Here is a 21,389-nt window from a genome sequence, read left to right on the forward strand (position 1 = left end):
GACGATCGGGCACGATTCATTTGTGGCCACAGGGTGAGGGTGCCTGATTGCGGTTGGCAATTTCCGGATAGGCTGTGACCTGACTATTTATACGCCTGTCATAAATGTTTCGAAAGGAGCGCTTCAGTAAACAATTAAAAGTCTACAAATCATAAAAATACTACCAAGGTATTTTCGTCGATGTCTCTCTCTCTCAGCTTTATTCTATCACACTTCATGTTCCAAGTAAAAACATTTGTCGCAGTCAGAGTAAATTATCTTTGAAACCCATGTGTTAAAATTTGACGTTAGGTCGACATAAAATACTAGTTTGTAGACATCTAGTACATTTTAGACGCAAATAATCGGCTTTCGCGACTTCAGTTACCCGCAGTCAGTCATCTTTAGGAAAACGTGATTGGGGGAAACAAACGGTTAATGTTTCGCAAGACAATCGAATGTAAAAGTACGAACAATTTCGACGTAAACATGCTGGAATGAAGATTTTGATGCTTGAGGTTTAACTTAGGGGTATAAAGTCGCCAGCAATGTCATAAACAATTTCATTAATTGTTCAAATGCGCATTTTGAAACGAAATACTAGAAATTGATTTCAGGCTTGAGCAAATTCATTAAACAAACATTGTTTTAAATTTGTTGAAAGTAACAATCTGTGTAGAACTGGTGGTCAAACGGCGTCGAAGATGACTTATGCATTAATCGATTGGGCAATTATGAATTTACAGTTCGCCAGTTTCAAATAAATATAGATCTGGGTACTCGCGTGGGTTTGGGTTGGAAACGAGATCAGCTAGAAATTTAGGACCCGTCTACAACTCGTGTCCGCAAAGTGAGCTCCGGTACCAGAGACAATCATATGACATATGGCTGAGAATACTAATATATAATAATTGTTCTAATTCAACTGTCTCGCGTGGCAGTTAATCCTATAATAAAAATAGTATTCCTTCGATTAGCACTTAACCAAATTTTTCGTTCGTCTGGTTGCTTGGTACGTTGTTTCGATCCATTTATACTTTATTTTTCACGAAGAAGTGCGCGAGCTGCTTATGCAATACAATAATAACATATACCCAAAGATACTGATGACCCTATGGTACGGTACACACGTCGTCGTCGTATGTGTACAATCGGCAAATCGAATATTTATATTTATATCAATACCATATATACAACCGTGCTACGCATTCATTAAAGCGAAAACTCTTGAATTCTAATTATTTTTTGTTTCTTCAAGTGCAGCGCAAATGCAGCGAGCAAAGAAATTTGTCCATTTAATCATCTTCATACAATTCTGCTCAACTTCTCGCGAATGCTTCAAGCGTATACTCAAAATTACAGATAATCTTCGTTCTTTTCCCATAGAAACTGAAACTTTAGGAGAAAAGACTTGTTTCATATATATCTCCAGTAGATACAATATCCGAGGCTAGCAGTAATGACTGATCTACATTTCAAATGTATCCGATCTGACTACTTCTAAAATTTCATCTTAAGCTAAACAATTTGACAACGTTGAATAATAATATAAATACAGCTGCTAAAAATTGCTCAGGTTCGAATATATTCTTTGTCTAGAATGCCGTTTAAGGTATCTAATCTATAAACATTCTGCAACTGTTTCTCTCTGCGATGTAGACGTAATATGCGCCTGTCTATTCTGTCTACACCAAATTTATTCGTGGCGAATGTTTTTCTCTCGCTTTTCACGAAAAAGCATCGGAATATTATAATAGATGCCACATACCCTTTGTTGTAGCCAAGATGTTATAATGTTGCTATGAAGAACGTTCTGTGTCAGTAGTAAACAAGATCTATTGTAGTAGGAATTAATTGCTTAACGTACTGAACCAATTTTTTACGCGAACGATTGGATTCAAATCGTGTGACGCAAAGGTCGTATTGGCGCGGTCGATCTCGCGAGTTTTACAGTATATGGAACAAGAAGTCTGAAAATCAATTCACGCTCACGCCAAGGGGTAACAGGAAAACCAGCTAATTTTAAAGTTTTTCGTGGTGATGTCAAAATCGGGAATTTAATTTAACAAATCTAAATTTCAATCGTATATTGCAAGTTTAATTCAATACCTCGAAAAGCTTTTAAAATAACAAGTCAGAAAAATAAAAGTATCCATCAGAATTTGCGTCCGAGAACAAGAATTTCCGATAGGAGTGAAGTCACACCGATATGATTTATCATAGCCCGTGTTTATGTATTTACTCTCAAATAGAGAGCACTAGGATATTGTGTATTGAACTGCAAGTCCTTCCTCCTTGTTTATATCCTACTTCGGATCCGTGTCCAGCAGTTCTCATAAAGATGTTTGAACTATAATATTGGAAAGATAAACAAGAACAACATAATCTCTATCCACGAAGTAGCAAGTGTAACGAAACCTAACTAATTAACTTGCTATTTCATGTGAAGAGATTATGTTGTCTTATGTGCAATCAAATACGTGGAAACACGAGTTAAAAAAATCGAAAGAAACGTCACTCTATGATTTACCTGGTCATAATTACACTTTGACATTTCTTTTTTAAACGAATTCCAGTTTTAGAAATCCAGTTTGCGTCTAATGTTATTTACTTCCATCATCGGCGTTCGGATTTAAATAAACTTTTGTGCAAGCGTTGTGCCTATCTCAAAGTAATAAGCAAGCGTAATCTCATTGAAATAATTCAAATGTATATTGACGTTTTAGAGATGACTGGATGTGCGCGCACTTTTTTTGTCAAAATAACCTACAATGTAATGGTGCAGTCCTGCGTAGATGGGCAATACAAACTATCGTACTATCGAGCGCCATAACGTGACTAAAGTATCAAATGGGGTTCAGTCTGTTCGACCTTTTTTTCCCGCTTTAACAGTAGACAACAACAACAATTTAGCGAAACGATCCATAGGATCACTCCGTGTCGTGTCGCGGGATGACTTCGTAATATGCATCATATGTATAGATTTTACGAGTGCAAACTTAGGTTGCAAACTAATCAAATGGTTGTATAATTTATTTTTCATTTTTAATAATTTATTGTTTAAATAACTTCGTCCGTGTTACATTGCGCCATCGATATACGCCGGTAACTTGAAACATATATGTACAAAAAGAACTTGTTATATTGCGAGTCGTTATTCGAAGACGCATTTACACCATATTGCCATTCATAATTTATTAAAAGTCTACGATAACATCTTCAAAACTTTTTATTAATTTATACCATGACAACACTTACATGCATCGTAACGTCCTACGCGTTATTTTAAGACAGTAAATATGACCGCGGAAGTTTTTTCAACTCTGCGAACACAGGCGCAGGTTGGATGCATGTAGCCCAAAGTCTCCCGTTGTGCGGGCATTATGATAGGTCCCTCGTTTACTGATGACGCATTTCTAATCTTATGTCAAATAACTGTCTGCCAAATCCTGGATAACCTGACGAACAATCAATACAACTTATCCAAAGCACATGCCTTCTAGCAACAACCTTCTTAAGACTGCTAAAATACTATCGTTGGCAATCGCTTATTACTGTTTGAAATATGTTCGAAGAGATTGAAAACAAAACTAATTTAATTTTTAATTTGGAATAGGTCGAAAATTGCTTGTGTGCTTAAGCCCCACATAGCCTCATTTAAAAAGCACAAAATAGATTCGAATTTCTGCAACTTCAGTATAGTGAATACGAAAAAAGGTAGGTTTTATTTATTCAACTTTTCAAAAGTGTGATCATCGTCGCAAATGCACATTTACTTCCTGTTATTGAACGGATTCTGAAGAACTCAATGCAACAAAATGACGTCACATAAGCTTGAGTCACACAGCGTTTGACCTGGTTAGTCGAATGAGGAAAGGAATGCAAAACAGTCCTTGCAAGAAAGCAGTTTGAAGACCTCGATTTGCCTTTCATGAGTGTGCTATAATAAAAACTTTACCAACGGAAAAGCACCTTCACTATAAATTGGAAAAAGATTGAAAATCAAACCCAAAAGCGTTGAGGATAAAATACTCTCGTTTCTGAGTTACAAAAGCACTTATTATCTTTTTTATTTGCATTTAAGTTGGCGCAGATGCATGTCATAAAAGGCGGTAGCAATTCTGGAATAATACGATCAATATGGAACGACTGAAATGTTTTGACATAATGTCGCCTTTGACTTATTAATTCTAACATTGATGCAAATTTTGGTTAAGAAATTGACTTTTTAACGATAATTGGATTAGCAAAAGTCTGGAGTCATATACAGATGGGGCAAAGCGTAATCTTTAAATAAATTTTTGAATTATTTGTTCAAAATGAATAGTGCTTCTTTGAAATGCATGCCACAGATCGAAGTTTTAATTAATCAACGTATTTTCATTCGCAGCATTACCACTGATGCCCCCTCCCCTTCTTTAAAGCGCCATAGATTATAATTTTTTTATTTTACTAACGCATTGATGCCATCTAGCAGGGGTTACAGAATTTGCCTTTATTTATTTTGAAATTAAACGCGTGAAACCATGCGTTCCATATATTGGTTCCCAGTTTAGAAGCGTTGCATTTTAGGCAGCAATATTACAACTAGGATTGGTAATGCTGAAATGGTTTTTCCCATATTCAAATTGATTCAACGATTTCAACTGTAAGGTTAACAACAGTTTCGCTTCACTTGTTTTGCTCAGCCAGACTAATTAATATACAAAACATGTCAAAAATGGATATTTCTCGCTTTTGGGAGCAGTTAAGAGTAAGGATTTAGTGCATTTACACATGACGAGTACAGCGAACCAGGAGCAATGTAAAATTTAGGGTTTTTATTTTGAATTATTCAAATGTCTTCAGACAATGTAGTAGTTAGAGTAGGATTCAGACGCATGTAATACCACAGTTGGCCAAATGCATGGCTTAATGCTGCCGAGGGTAACTATTTTGGAGCCGTCTCACAACCTATATGAATTGTTCTCCCATCTTAAGGAAACAAGAACGTCTGGCCTATTTAATTTTACTTGATATTTGATCGCAAATTTCTGCTATTCGATCCTACGAAAATGAACTACGTATATATAATTCCCATATCATATTACAGAATAATTCAAAGTTAGCCCCACTTTATAGTGGTAAAATATATCAAATTTAAAACTAAGCAACCTATTTAGGTTGAAAGTTACGGAGAAGTCGCCTCGAGAAACACACAACGCCAAAGATTCCACTAAGGATTTATTTATTTGATAAAGTATACGCGTTTTCTTCTAGTAATTAGCATCGTTTGGTACATACTGAAAACGACGAGCTATGTTTATATGAGAGAAGATTGTCTTCTCCTGGTGATAGCCTACTCTCCGTCCCGTAAGCGCAGGTCAGCATTTCTCAATGATTTCGTACATCTTTGGTTCTTAGGTGGGGTTGTCAACCCTCTCTTATTTTAAAAGATAGTCTTTTAATTGAGCTGTTCTGTCCTTTTACAAAGTTGGAAAGGCCAATCATTGTCCTTAATTAGGAGAGGACCACTTTGAGTGAGAAGTTAATCAATTTCAGATGGGATGTCGCCCGTGACGAAATAGGTAGGTGTGCATGTGCCCGCCGTGCTAAGGTGGTATCTTACAACTAATTTGTTGAAAATTGGAAAATTACCACGGGGATGTTTCACAATGGTATCTACTTTTGCCGCTTCAGTGTTCGTGTGCACGCGATAATATATAATCAGCGCAGGATTAACCATTAAACAATATCAGCACGTGCTTAGGGCACCAAGCAAAGAGGGGCACCACAGAAATTTTAGAGCAGGATTTCATATAGTTTATCGGTGTTTATTAAAATATTACGAGTTCACCAGACGACTCAAACTTTAAAATGTTCGCTTATTTTTCGTCTTCAAGTATTCAACCTTCTTTATTAAAACTAAACACTGAAACTTATTTATTGGACACGAAATGGGCCTATGAGTCGTTTTCTTAAAAATTTTTTTTTTCAGTATTCTCTTTGTTGCTGCATTTTTGTTTTAAAAAATTTTCTTTTCTTTTCAACAATTGGACCAATGAACTAACTATTTACACTATGTGGCGGTTCCACGGTCGCATTTCAACGATCTAGTGGTCAGCGAAGTCGGGAGTTTTTTGATAAGGTAGACCAGGGTGGTTCAAACCCTGTCATGCTGATACATTCCGTGCGCTCACAGATCAATTTTAGCGTATATTTGTATGTGAGGAAAAACGTTTTTGAATTTTTTTTTAGATATTCCAACTGGGGTTGGGATCCCGAGATTCAAACCCCTTTTTCTAACGCTTTGTGCCTTTATTTTAGTAAAAACACTCCTATGTTTTCAATCGTCGGCCATGTGACAGTAGTGACGAAACGCAGAGCCGACTTAACGCCGAGCAATCCAGTTTTTTTTTAGCTAGGTCCCGAAATACCAACTTAGACGGACTTGGTTGGTATTTGACGATGGCACTAAGCTTGCTCACGCTGCAAGTTTTTAAATTACTCAATATATATAACAATTCGTAATAAAATGGGTGTCGCAAGAAAGGTGACATAAGGAAAACACGGCGGAAACGTATTTCCTTGCCCATCACACAGTATCTGGTTTGATTTCAAGTAATATCTGTCACGAAAGGTTACAATTTGAAGGGACATTAAACGCGAGATGCGCAAAATACAACTGTAATTTTCGGGAATTTATTTTAAAATAACTGAAGGTTTTATATATCTTCTTTAAGAACGCCACCCATGCAACATAATAATCGTCTGATTAGAACGGTAAATTTTAGCTGTTTATCAAATTTAAAGTAAGTAAACTCGCGATATTTTGTTCACTTTTGGGTTTTCTCCGACTTGCGGCCCGCGAGACCTCAAAAGTTTTTGCGGTCCTTCAATCTAGCAACCTTAAACCACCCTGAGGTAGACTACTAGGTACCGGTACCGGTAAAAATTCCAACTACAGTTGTGACTTGTATCCTTGGTATTTCGATTCACGTTGAGACTGGAGGCATGAATCTTTATTGTCACACTCCCTTAGGATTAGAGCTCAACCGATATAGCGTGTTTGTCGATATATCATATCGGCAGTAAACGGCCGATATATATATCGGCTATATATAATAGTTAAAAACCTAAAAATGTTCGTAAAAGTTGTTTCATTTGCTGTTGGTTGTGATTATTTTTAATGGATAATACACTTATGTGGTTTATTGTTTTTATATTTAAATTACACATGAGGGGCACCAAAGTCTTCAGTGCTTAAGGCACCAAAGGGGCTTAATCCGCCCCTGGCATCATGTAAAAAAATATATTTGGACTCCCCCTCACCATGAAGTGGTCCCCATTATGGCTTGTCGCAAGACATCCTTACTTAGGTAGATAGCCACAGGTAAGCTTTAGTCACAAAATAGCACGGTCACATCGAATGGTCTGGGCGGCGTGGCACATCGTGCAGTGCGTTGAGAATACGCTCGCCACCGCACCTCTGATGGTTGTCTCCAAGATGTCGTGTCTCACGTGTACCACTTGTGGGACAAATGGTGTACTAACTGACTAACTAATCCCATACCCGCCATAGACTGTCCCTAAGACTGGTAACCGGACGAGAGGCCGTGGTTCGCCATAGGATTAAGTCGTCTTATCACCTTTCCTATCCTTTTCAACTTGAAAGATACACTCTATTTCCTGCAGCACAGATAGTAAAGAAATCCGAAGAGTCCATGCATCAGGATCGATTTACTGGCCAACTAAATCCATACCAGACATGAACTGATAACTGGGCAAGAGAGGCTGTGGTTTGCCATATGACAAGCCCATTTTATCAGCTTTCCCCTACCCAGAATGAATATGAGAATATTATCCAATTATAGAAAAGGCCAAAAAGTTACGCTCTAAGCTAAAAGCTTTACACCAAAATGTAACCAAAATATACCGGTACTTGTTACAACAGGCCATCTGCTCATTGATGAATAAGAATTCATAATGCTATGATTCAGACAATGTTTTGACAACTTTCAAGAAAATATGGATTATTGAAATTACAGAAAAAGTATTAAATCCTCACATATTTAAATATATTAAAACACTTCATGGGTAGTACAGAAATGTTAAAAGATTTCATTCTACATTAAGAATTATTCATTTGATAAGTATTTATCGCACAATGATGCCAATAGATTTTCATTGATAATAATTAGGAAAAGATTACATATTAGATAAAGTGCAACAACAAATCTAAACATGATATGGGTACCAGCCATACTCATGTACTATACCAACGGGTTCAGAAATGTTCAATTTTTGAAATTAACAATAGAAATGATAATTAGAATCACACCATTCTTATGAAATATTCACTGCGTTAGTTACTTGACATGAATAACTTTCAGACTAGAATATTTTTTATCGATCTCTTCTTTCTTTTTAATTCAGATCAGAATGAGGCAGTTGCTATGCTTATGCTTGAACAAGATAGTATTAAAGTGATAATAATAATACATTTTAATTATATCCATTTACAATACATAACAGAAATTTAGAACATCTAATTATTTAGATATGAAATTTGCCATCGACATCTATATAAATGATAAATCATTATTTCACAATGTCAAGATGAAAAACAGTAAATCTTTGCTTTTTGAATATCACTGGACTTGGTGTATTATCGTACTTCCCTTCTTTAAAAATACTATTTCCTGATTTGCAATCAAATTTACCGTAAAGATTGAATAATTATATGAAATCAAAATTGAATCTATATAATATTCTATGTATGTAAAAGGCCACTTAGAGCACCAAATCAATAAAAACCTATTTAAGAACAAATATATAATAGCACAAGATTACAAAAATATATGTATCACTCGAACGTGGCTCCATATGGCAAGATGTAATGAAAAAACAAGATAATATTCACTAAAAACATGGAATATGCAATTCTAATAAACATTTAACACCGAGTTGCAATACTTTCTGATTATATTTTTCACTATATGCCAGTGCATGTGCAAAATACAGCATCGAAAATATATCCATAATCGGTACACATGTGGCATATTCCAAGAAATATAGAAACACAGGCTTCTCAGACTATGGTATCCAGAATGGCAGAAGATTGGAATCATATTGAGCAGACCAACATATTAAGCATTTGTATTGTCCATGTGCGTATTGGGCCTAGTCGTTAAAGATTTAGATTTCGATTTGATGAATTTGCAGGTTAAAATCTCTGGTTCAAATCCCATTCCCATGCTCACCCGGGATGTAAAAAAATTGGGTAGGGAATGCTGACTAGAAAGATCCAGGCCTTTTCAATAGCTGCTTGCTTATGCACAGCCTTTTTCGGAGCAAAGAGCAGATAAATGGGTCGTATAAAAATGCATGATAATGTAGTCAAAACTAAAACGATAAACATTTAAAAATCTGCGACAATAATCAAAATGCAGGGTAAAGTTTTCATGAATTTAAATAGATTGATTGTGGAGGTTGATCATGATTTTTTACCATGTGAAAGGCACAAAGGCATATTTCACAATGTTTTTTGCACATTCGAAAAATGAAATCTTCAAAAATTCAAAGGGATTACTAAAATTTACAGCAAGAATATCATCCATCTCAATTTTAGGTACCTCTTAATATATTAAGGAACTACTGGTCACATGCGACACAGTTTTCCGCTTCTTACAATGCCATGTAACCTTACTTCTTCAGAAGGAAATTCACGTTATCTCACATTATACATAATAATGTTTGTTTTCTGGTCCTTGACTATGTCGGCCAGCTAGCTGTACTCGACGTTGTAACTCTTGTGTGTAATTTTCTCTTGATTTCTCATATTTCATCACAATTTCTTTCAATTCCTTTTTCATTAACATGGTCAACATTTCACTGAAGCAATCCAGCTCATGAATTTGAAACAATTCCCACCGTAATTTATGATCATATCTGAATGAATAGAATATAAATAAATAATAATAATAATGGGCTAACTGGTAGTGAGCGCTAGGGCCTAGGGACTAAACAATGGGTTGAAGTCATCAGGTTCAAATGCCCACCACCTCACCCAGAGTGAGATAAATTAAGTAGGTGTTGCCGAAATGATGAGAATTCAGTCCTTCCAAAATATAGCAGCTCTTTACGTAGGAGATGCTAGTAAAGAGTGAAAGATATATAACAAAATCGCCTGCTTACAGTTGATAAGAAACCAAGATATGCAATAATTATCACCCGCCAAATTAAAGTTATGATAGATTGAGTATAATCTGTATTAATGTGAGAATAGGGTTTTCATTTATCCTGAAGAATTCGAAGACGATAAGATAGCCTAATCATAAGGAAAACCACAGTCTCTCATCCGATTACCTGTCAGGTATGGAATTAGTTTGCCAGTTTTTTGTTTCAGATGCATGGACTTGATGGAGGAGAAACCCGTAACTGACCAGTGGATATGTGACAGAGAGGAGTCTAGTAATCCTCTCTCACATAATTATCTCCCACATGAATTGAAGCCACACTGGCTAGTCAAGAGGTGAGATGGCATTTCTAACTCTTAGCATACTAAGCCAACCACTAAGTAAAGCGTGAATACAACTACCATTCTTTGCTTAAAAAATGAGGATTGAGAAACTAGAAATAACACTTCCCATTCTCATCCTTAGGTTTTCTTTACAAAAGTTTTTCAAAGTTTATCATTCATGAATAAGCAAAAATTTTCTACCCAATTACCTCTGAGGAGCTTTAGAATAAATTTTCAACCAGCTTGGTATTTCAGTTGTGCTCAAGTATGGATTAGCAGGCACTACTTGGTTCCTCTTCCAAGTATCATATTGCTGGCTTGGTTCTGGAGCTGGTAGATCATTGTTGTTATGTATTTGTTGATCATTTTGTCTGAGAATAACAAAAATATAAATATAAAATAAAAAATGTGGTCAAAATTTATCAATATTTGATAAAAAAAAATACCTCAAATCCAACGGATGCTCAAATTGTGTTTTCTTGCTGACATGATCGACATAATAAGTTCCATAATTTGATGAGCTGACTCGTTCCCATCCTGGAGGTAAACTGTCAGTGTTGAGAGGGTGCGTCCAATGTGTAGTGTTTGTGTTATGATCAATGTAGTATTTATGTCCTTGCAATGTTCTGTCCAATGACCATCCAGGTGGAAGTGGTAGTTCATCTTTTTCAAAACTAATATTTGCACCATTTGTACCTGGATATAATGTAAGAGTTATAGCACAATTGGCAATACACTGTATAAAATCATTGTGACCTCACCAAATTTAAAGACATTTAGTCAAACCGCCTTTTGAAACACAGTCAATGGTGTATCTTCCAAACTAAATGATAGTACAAATGGTGACATTCAAATATGTTTCTTTATAATTTTTTGAGGTAAATGCATAAAAGGGAATATGAACTTTTAATTGGGCGGTTGAGCTCGCCTAACCCCAGCCGTTTTGCCGCTCCCCTTTTCTGGTCCGCGAATATCCTTCTGCTTCGAATTTAGGCCTGCAGTCAATCAACTTTGAGAACCTCTGATATAGGCCATGTCCAAGCCCAATAATGCATGACTTCCTATCGAACAAATAAGTAAACTTCAACAGGAGCAATACTTACTTGCTAGTCTTGTATTCTCCTTGTAATGAGGCTGTGGATGCTGCATGGATTGAACATAGTGAGAACGATTGACTTGATTTAATGAAGTACTAAGATGAGGTTGCATTTGACCACCAAGGTGCTGTATTTGTCTATCAGCAGGTGGATTTTCTACATATGATTCTGAAGGCATATACGATGCTGGCTGCTGCTGTACATGATGCAGCGACTCTCTGGAAAGTCGCAAGTTCATTTGTGATTGTGAATGCTTCGTAGGGGAGTTAGATAATTGCAGGTCACTGTAAGTGATTGCCATTGCAATATTAGGTGTAGATTTTAAATGAGGTGGTTCAGCTTGCTGTTCCACTATTCTGTCCAAGTTGTTTGTGGAATGACCACGTCCCACATATACCTGATTTGCGTAAACAGTTTTCGGGTTGGGTGGCGTTATTTGTTCTGCCATCCTGACATGACGCTGCTGTGGACTTTCGCTTGGCATATTCATTTGGATTTGAGGGCGTGATGGCAAGATTGCTGGTTTTGAAGGGAGATGCGTCTGTGTGATACGGTTGTTTAGAAAAGGTCGCTGTGAAACTTGTTGTTGTTGAGTGGATATAGATAACGGGATATGAGAATGTCCACTGAGAGGAATTTCATTTTGCTGTTGAGAATTTATCTGTCTCTGAGGGGGCAAATGAGTATTTTTCACTGGGATATTACCATTAGATGTCACAGGCGTATTGTTCATATTAGAAAAATTCATGTTCCGTATAACATGCAATGAAGGCATTGAACCGGCAAGTCTCTGCTGCTGCATGAAAGATAAATTTTGATGTTGGGGCATCGACACCATGTCTCCTCCATGAGGTGAGACATTACTACCAAATTTCATACCAGATGTTACTGCAGAATTGTTAGTAAATTTATTTGAGGATGTAGAATTTATAGGAGAAAGTTGTTGGGCTGATGAAAACACCGGTCTGGAATTTGAAGGTAATGCTGGGGGCGAGGATGGCAAAGCATCACCGATGGATGACACATTGAATACTGATTGTGATCTTCTTTGTAGAGTAGGTCCATGTCGAAACACATTGGCTTGTGGTCTATCTGAATTTGGCAAAAAAGCACAATTAGCATCAGATTATATCACAATGCATTGATTTTAAATATTAGAATTTCTGTGACATAGGGCATAATGTTTTTATTTACTTCAGAAGAAAACTTTTCTCATTCCGATTCATTATAACAAGTTTAATCAAGACTCAGACTAAAGTCTCGAAAGTAAAATGTACAGGATAAAGGGTCATATTTATCCACGGGGAGAAGAAAGATGGCCTAATAATATGGCGTACTATAGCATCTTGTCCGGTTATCAGTCCATGTCGGATATGGAAATAGTTAGTCAGTTGTATGGACGTGATAATGGAGGAAGCTATAACCTGGAAGGGGTATGCGAACTACTCCACAGGGCAGGTACTGTGGAAAGGAGTTTCCAGCAATCCACTCGCACATAATTATTCCCCACTGGATTTAAACCTGCGAACGAACGCGGGATTATCAGAGGTGGGATTGGAAGTATATTCCTAACACTTACCATGACGTGCCAACCCAAGTAATGGATGGATTATAATATTATTTATGAAAGTAAACTCACTTGATATGAAAGGTGAAGACTCTCTTTTTATATATTTTCCAGCAATTGCAGTAACAGCCTTGGTCTTCTTCGATTTCTTACCAAACAAAGGCATGTTAGCAGCATCAAATTAAAATACAGTACCAATTAGATAGAACATATCTGCTTCTAAACTAACATCAAATGACGATGACATGATAACAGTAAATATTTTTGACAAAACATTAAAGCCCTAAAACATATAGTTCAACACAGGGAGGGATAACATTTACCAAATGAGATTTAAAATTCTCAATGTTTGATTGACAAAAAAAACAGCGTTTCATTCCAGCTATCTGGCCATTTTCTATCCTGTTTCACTTCAAGGCTGCATCCTAAATAATGAATTCAATCTTCAACAACTTCCAATATTATGACTGTAAAATTGTAATCAACATGTGTATGTGTTCAACATACCCAAAACATATATGAAAAAAATAATAATTTAATCCCTAAGACAAGCACCCAACTCTTTGGAGCCTTGTATAGACTAAAAGAAAAGTAATTCATAAAATTTTTCAATTAGCATATCTTTAAACCAAATAATTAAACATGCACGGCATTGAAAATAGGTTTTATTCAAGATCTTGACAGAGTTCTTTATTTTAAGAATTAACTTCAATTTTGCTTCAATATATAACAATAAATAATAGGTTTAGCTTGGACCCAACACTCACCCAACATATCCCTTCATTGTCATAATACAAAAGCTAGAGATATCAACAAAGTTTGATTGAAATTGGGAAATGATTGATAAAAAAATTGAAATTATATGCAGCGAAATTATAATATGACAATATCTCTTCGAATTCTGCATTATACTCAAAACACATACCAGTAGTAGGATATTAAATTATGTAATTATGGAATTTATAGCCAGGTACAGGCAATTGGACATTGACAACTTCAAGAAATAAGTACCATCTCATTGTTCTGAATATTTCAAATCTCCCAAATATCAACGGACATATGAACACATAAAATCAACCATCAATCGATTTATGATGGGGCATTTCAGCTGTGTAAATTTCATCTGGAAAGATGTGAGTAGAACAACATCGTTCAGGAGCAAATTCTAACATTTTTCTATGCTGAGTAACTTGCAATGATTCCCATTCCGCTTTAAAAACCTTCTGAGGATCTTGTTGCATATTGAGGGCAGCTCCTGACATCTGCTCTTGCATAATTCTAGTCTGATCTGCAGCGTTGTCTTCACCAAGAATGAGGGAGTACATGCTTCTTAGACCAAACACATTCAAAAAATACCATGATGCAGATGAAACCCATGAAGCATCAAGTGCCTCAAGTTCAATACCTCTCTGCAACATGGGCTTAAAACGAATCGTGAGGGGAAATGGCACTTTAGTTGTCACAAAACCAGAGAAAGTCCATTGTATCCAGCCACCGATTACAATCATTGGCAAAACATTAAGAACGTTTCCTTTAAGCATATCAGTCATCATAGAGGGGTCAGTCATGGGATTCTTTGCTTGGCCTTGCTTTTCCTTTCCCTTAGTGATGAGTCCATCTTCATCATTAATAAGGTAATGCTTTCGTGTGTTAAATGCTGATGGTGGGAGATAATGGCCGTTTTCACGAAGATACCGACATCGTAAAATAACTTGACTATCACGAATTTGATCGATTGAAACAACTTTATCAGAACTCATAAGAAGAGATAGATAATGTCGAATTATACCAAACACAAATGTTATAAAAACGATCGGCAGTACAACCCATATCCTGATGCTGGAGTCTAATAGCAGCTCTGGTTCTGCCATAGTTGACAGTAAGCAAAATCTTCACTTTTTAGTCTTGGCAAAAGATGAGGTTATACTAATATAATCAATTATCTGAAATAAAAACAGTGGTTGTGTCAATTTATTTCATATAGAAAGACATTAATAATGAAGAGTCTGGGATACAGGATTGTGCTGCAATCGACAATTAACGGGAAAAAACCATTTGATTGCTCAAAGAAATACTAAACAAGGCAATGTGAAAAAACGATATACCGTACCCTCAAAATGGCATTGTAAAGTATAAAACTATACAGAATTATTATAGGCATAATACAATAAATATTTTGAAATAGAGTATAAGAAAAATTGAAAGAATTTCAAGTGTAATTAGCAACCTCATTTGTTAATTATAGTCAAGGAATTGTTATAAAGCTCTCGTATTTAATACACTATAAATATCCATACCAAGATACAAACAATCTATAATAAGGATGACAAAAAGTGAACAGCAATAAAAATGTCAATATAACAAAAATTAACATACATGTGCATTGGTATCAAATTCGTGCTTCAATATGATTAGATTATATGACATAAACATAATAAAAATATATATCATAAAGAAATTGGTATTTAGTGGGCATTTGGAATAAGACAGATTTAAATACACCATTTCAAATTGAATCGAGCTCTGCTATATCTTTCTTTCACATGTGGTTATAAGAAATTGAGAGAAATGATAATTAGTAACCAACCTGTAATTATGTTGTATAATTATATCGAGTAATAATGTCAGTATAGAGAGTTATAAATAGTGCATTATAGTGTATTCATTATTCAATACCCATTTTCAGGTGTTATATTATTTAGTGTTTTGAGAAATAATTGCTAGGAATGATTTTTTTTAACAGAAATTTATTGCAGACCATCCCTCCAGTTGCTGTCAAATAGAAAAAAATTGTCAGAACTGTATTAAAACTTTTATATCTTTTTCAGAGTAATCCAATATATTATGTTCAATAATATTAAGTTAAGATTCAATTGAAGATACATGATTGAAGAATGACAGCTAGTCAACATAGTAACCAACCCATAATAAGACATACAAAATTCGGAGTTGCGAACTGTGTAGCTTGATAATAATTATGAAAAGCCTGGTCACAATGCTTACCGGTAATTACATTTTAATAGACATGGTATTGTCTCATTAGATTGAATGAACGCAAGTCCTAATTAAGTTATCTGAAGAGCAGAATATGAATACCTCCTTTTGAATTTTTCAAATTAATGTTCTCCATGCTTTTAGATTTGATACCAATTTCATTTACGGCAATAAATACAAATCATATTACTATGCAATTTACTTTGCAATACTTCAATTATAATGGAAATTTAAAGTTATTGAGTTTTAGATAAGTACAAAGCAGATACTTCCATCTGCGAACCCAATGTTTCTGCCCATGCTCCAACACACATTCGATATTGATCGTGAGGCAGATCTGGGTCGCATCCTCTGCTATGATAAACATGAATAAGATCTTGATCTACAGCTGAAAAAACTTCAATGTCAGGGTCAGAAATAAACTTTTTATACAAGTCTACATCTTCACCTCCCCAACCTTCAATGTCTAATTTAAAACCACCAACTTTCTTATAATCCGATTTGTACATCGATGTTATGCCAAAAGCATAATGTATCCAGTACCCTGTGCTTTCATTTATTGAAATTTTATTTTGGCATATCTCAGATGAAATTCCATCAATTTTAGCTGCTTCGTCAATAATATTTGGATCATATTGAGAGTAAGTGACAGGAAAATAAACAGACTTATTCTGAATAGTATTTCGACGTATCCTGTTGAAAAAATTATCAGTTACAATCAAATCAACATCCAAAAACAACATCAAATCATTTTCTGAACATTTTTGTACACCAAGATGTAATCCCATAGCTCGACTGAATTTTCCAGTTGTAAGAATATGCTCAACAAACGCATGGGGATTTTTTGCTTTGAAATTATCCAATACTTTTAAAACTTCTTTTGAACCATCATCTTCTTTTGCAGGTTGAAATATCACAAAGAGAAGTTTCACATTGCCAGACCCATCTCTTGAGTTCCTCAAAATATCATGCTCAAATCTGTTTAGAAAAGCATGAAACCGTTGAGAAACTTTCATAACAGGTGATATCACAGTAACCAATTTACGTTCTTCAACTAATGATATATCAATCAATTTTGGTTTACTGCCCTGAAAACCTCTGCGAATCTGTAAAATTTCGTTACCAGATGGTTCTGATTTTTCAACATTAACATGATATATAGTTCCATAGAATGGATCAGTTTTACGAAGCATACTCTTAAAGTTGTCGTTTCGAGATGATCCATATTTAGTAACGAACTTCTCAATAGACTCTCGTTCTTCTCGCCACATGCCATTCAACCCCACCCTAGGTTCCCCATTTATATTCTCAAACATGTGTTTTTTCGTCACGTATCTCCATCTTGAGAGAATGTCTTCTGCAACATTTTGTGGTTTGTATGGATACGTCCGAAAATAGCTGTTCTCCACATTCAAGTTTCGTGTATTACGCAATAGATGACCTTGATTTTCACAAGATGGGCACACAAGTGGACGACATGGATCACAAAAAGAAGAATTTGAATTAAATGATACTTGAGATCCTTTATCAATACTCAATATTCTTTCGCTCATAAACCATCCAAGTATCACAGATATTACAAATTGAATACTTCCTTGCTTGAATCTCAAGATATTCCGGCATTCCATACTACTGTACTCTATGTAATTCTTAGCATAACCTGTATATTTGAGTGTACAAATTACAGAATTAACACTGCTAAACTGTAGGCTATAAGTTTTCATTCATGGTAGCTATGTAGGAATGATGTTCTGTGGCAAAGATGAAACACTCTGGCATTAATGGACCACCTACCCACTCTGTATTTCTGTAACCCAGAACATTTCCAATTTGAGATTACATAGGACATTTAGGATAGGATTTACATATTTATCCCGGGGGGAAAGGAAAACCGATAAGACGGCTATGGCGAACCACGGCCTCTCGTCCGGCTACCATTCCAAGTCGGATATGGGATTAGTTATATTGTTTGTTTTCGGAAGCATGGACTTGGTGGTGGAGGAAGCCGTGACCGACCAGCGGTTACGTGAACCACCCAACGACGGCGAGGAGTCCAGCAATCCTCTCGCACATAACCATCCCTGCATGGGATTCGAACCTGCAAACCCACGCAGAGTAATTAGAGGTGCGGTGGCGAGCGTATTCCTAACGCAGTAACGCTTAGCCCGTTGAGCCACACCGCCGCGCTTGGTATTGCATAATATTATTCCTGCATTCACTGCCCATCAAACTCATACATTCCAGTACTTTACATTTGAAAATTGCTCTTAAATTACACTGCATTTTATAAATAACATCATATTTGACGGAGTTTCTGTATTGCCAGATTGCTGATTTACCACAAATCACGGTCAACAACACAGACTTGTTTTCTATGCTGTTGGCTATGATTTGGTCCTATGATTTACAGACTTTTCGCTTTTTTTTTGGCCAAATTAAATTCCAGAGCCAATATGGAATCCCCATCTGTCCATGGACGTTTTGTCCATTGGGCTTCCCCAACCACTTGGTGGCATAAGAAAATATTCGACCAGAGGACTTGTACGGGTCACGTGACTTTGTTTACTGGACGGCAAAAAAACAAAAAAAAACGTCCATTTGGCTCCTGTCAGTTGCAAGTCGGATTATACGTTTCCTGGTTATTTCGTATTGTTCCGTTGGCTGTACGTATAGTATAGACAACGAAATGGACTCTCACGTATATTTTATGCTCATGGAATTGGGTGGCATGGCATTGGCAACTGATTTCGACGACGGTGGTATCCCAGTCATGTACCGACTGCATCTCTTTATTTGATATTTATATATGTATGCATATATTGTTTTTTTTGGTTTGACAAAATGACATAAACTTTCTCTCATTTCTTCCAATATTACTGTTGATAAATTACCGCATATGATTTTCGGGAAATTGATGATAAAATATTTAGTTTTGCCTTCCGTGCCCTCATATTGATCATATCTCTCTTGTTTTAAATATAAATATATAATTATACAAAGATTTATTTACTGATATTTATTCACCATAGTAGTGGTATAGAACAGGGGTTCTCAAACTTTTGGTGTTGCGGAGCCCTTGGAAAGGTTGACTATTATTCACGGAGCCCCAAAATAAATGTTAAAGTTGTTACTTTCAGATTAATATTCCTGAGCAAGTTAAAAGTACTTTACTTAATTTAAATGCTGAACCTTAGGGTTAATACAAGTCATACATAAATCTAAATTTCAAACATAAATTATATATACACTAAAGCTGTAAATTTGACACTTGACAAACATATTAATAAATAAGGGGTCGAATCTTTTCCCTTTTGACATTTTTGGAAGACTTAAAAGGCCTCTAATAACGTGCGCAATTGCATTTTGTTACAATCGCCGATTTTTTTCGTCAGCATGGCGTGTCTTTGAACCTTTTAACATCTTTACGCCGGTGTTTATTCTCCCTAAATCAAAAATTTCCCTCGGCATATATATACATGTATAGTTACACAATGACGACGTCATTCGCTTTTTTGTTCTCGTGGGGAATTATGAGTTCAATGTGAAAAACATATTACCATATTATAGTCATCGTTACGAAATGCTAAAAATAATAATTAATAAAGAGATAAATCCGCAACTAAAATTTCTTGATTGAAAAGCGGCATTCTAAAATAATAAAACTAAAACTTAAAATGGAAGATCACAGGTTTGGTTTCAGCAGACTCACCTCAGATTGAAAACGTATTTATAGACATTGTAAATCACAAAAATTGGTGTTATGTTAGGTTTTCATCGTAGTAACTGCGAAATCGAATCAATTGTGCGCGCGATGTACCTTTTCCCCCATTATGAAACTACCGACGGAGCCGCACGCAATCAATTGTGCGCGCTCCGCGATGTACCTTTTTTTTCATTCTGAAACTACCGACGGAGCCGAATGCAATAAAATAATTTCAATTGTTCGTTAAATGCTCGCATCGGTCATGGATTAAATATTTTACGCAATAGAAATCTCTTTATCCGTTTTTTTTAATCGCGAAGAATGTTGCGCGGAAATTTCCGATTCCAATTTTGAACCACCACCCTCTTAAGAATCCTGGCTGCGCTCCTGCTTATAAATAATGTCATTTTTTAATTCCGCCTCTTTGCCATATTTCGAGGCTATTTTGTTGTCAGATTTTATCAAAGCTGTTATTGCTTCTTATTAGAACAGTTACAAAACTAGTCAGTATTTTGAAAAGTAATCCAATAGCTCGCGGAGCCCCTGGGTTTCTCTCGCGGAGCCCTGGGGCTCCGTACGGAGCACTTTGAGAACCTATGGTATAGAGGACTTGCACGGGTCACGTGACTTTGTTACTGAATGGCAATAAAACAAAAACGTCCATTTGGCTCCTGTCAGTTGCAAGTCGGATTATGCGTTTCCGTTTTGTTTGGCTGTTGGAAAAGGTTATTGCGTATTGTTCCGTTGGCTGTACGTATGGTATAGACAACGAAATGGATCTTCAGTTATATCCCACTGATTTCAAAAGATCCGGAACGTCGCGCAATGTGGATATCATCTATTGCCTATTGCATTGGCAGAACTGCTTGGTGTCAAGTCCAGAAGCCATCTTACATGTGTTTCACTGTTTGCGGACAGCACTTCGTTGATGGTGAGTGATAATGTGGTGATAGTGTGCCGTTATCAATTTCTTTGAATATTCACAAGCTCCCTCATTTCAATGGAAAGCAGATGACAGACTACTGTTATTAGTAGGCCTAGGCGTAGGCCTACTTGCAGTTGCAGACTTGACTTGTGTAAGACAGTAAGGAATTAATAATCAATTGCTATAAGGTATTGTTTCCCTAATTAGCAGGTAATCTATTACTAAGTGTGAAAAGTTGAATAGATAACTAAAGTTTAACACCAGTGGTCATGCAAAAAATAACCAGAATTCAATTGAATTCGCCATCTAGGAATACGCTCGCCACCGCATCTCTGATCACCCTGGGAGTTTCACAGGTTTCAATCCCAGAGAGGATGTGAGAGGGAATTTCACAGGTCTCAATCCCAGAAAGAATGCGAGAGGATTGCAGCTCTACTCCCACCGAGGGTGGTTCACATGACCGATGATCGGTTACGACCATTCCCCACTATCCAAGTCCATGCTTCTGAAAACAAATAACTGGCCCCCCCCCCCCCTCAGTATCCATTTATTGATGCTTATCGTAATGAAAAAGTAACTTGTGATTACTGTGGATTGGTGGAGATAAAGTGTCCATTGTGCTT

The 21,389-nt window shown here is 36.2% G+C and overlaps 3 protein-coding genes across 3 annotated transcripts; all 3 read right to left on the bottom strand.

The window, feature by feature from the left end:
- Nucleotides 1–7,945: 7,945 nt before the first annotated feature.
- LOC120327256 (uncharacterized) lies at nucleotides 7,946–13,359 on the bottom strand. Its single transcript, XM_039393713.2, has 5 exons — nucleotides 13,217–13,359; nucleotides 11,584–12,669; nucleotides 10,927–11,176; nucleotides 10,690–10,851; nucleotides 7,946–9,909 (listed from the first exon to the last, which is right to left on the bottom strand). The coding sequence occupies exons 1-5, from the start codon at nucleotides 13,308–13,310 to the stop codon at nucleotides 9,699–9,701; spliced, it is 1,803 nt and encodes a 600-aa protein (XP_039249647.2). The 5' UTR covers nucleotides 13,311–13,359; the 3' UTR covers nucleotides 7,946–9,698.
- Nucleotides 13,360–13,368: 9 nt separating this feature from the next.
- Nucleotides 13,369–15,114, bottom strand: LOC120327258 (ER membrane protein complex subunit 3-like). Its single transcript, XM_039393715.2, has one exon. It carries the CDS (start codon nucleotides 15,013–15,015, stop codon nucleotides 14,218–14,220), a length of 798 nt encoding a protein of 265 aa, XP_039249649.1. The 5' UTR covers nucleotides 15,016–15,114; the 3' UTR covers nucleotides 13,369–14,217.
- Nucleotides 15,084–17,817, bottom strand: LOC120327257 (chondroitin sulfate synthase 1-like). Its single transcript, XM_039393714.2, has one exon. It carries the CDS (start codon nucleotides 17,764–17,766, stop codon nucleotides 16,375–16,377), a length of 1,392 nt encoding a protein of 463 aa, XP_039249648.2. The 5' UTR covers nucleotides 17,767–17,817; the 3' UTR covers nucleotides 15,084–16,374.
- Nucleotides 17,818–21,389: the final 3,572 nt, after the last annotated feature.

This window comes from Styela clava, chromosome 4 (genome assembly GCF_964204865.1).
Source record: "Styela clava chromosome 4, kaStyClav1.hap1.2, whole genome shotgun sequence".
NCBI classification, from domain to species: domain Eukaryota; kingdom Metazoa; phylum Chordata; class Ascidiacea; order Stolidobranchia; family Styelidae; genus Styela; species Styela clava.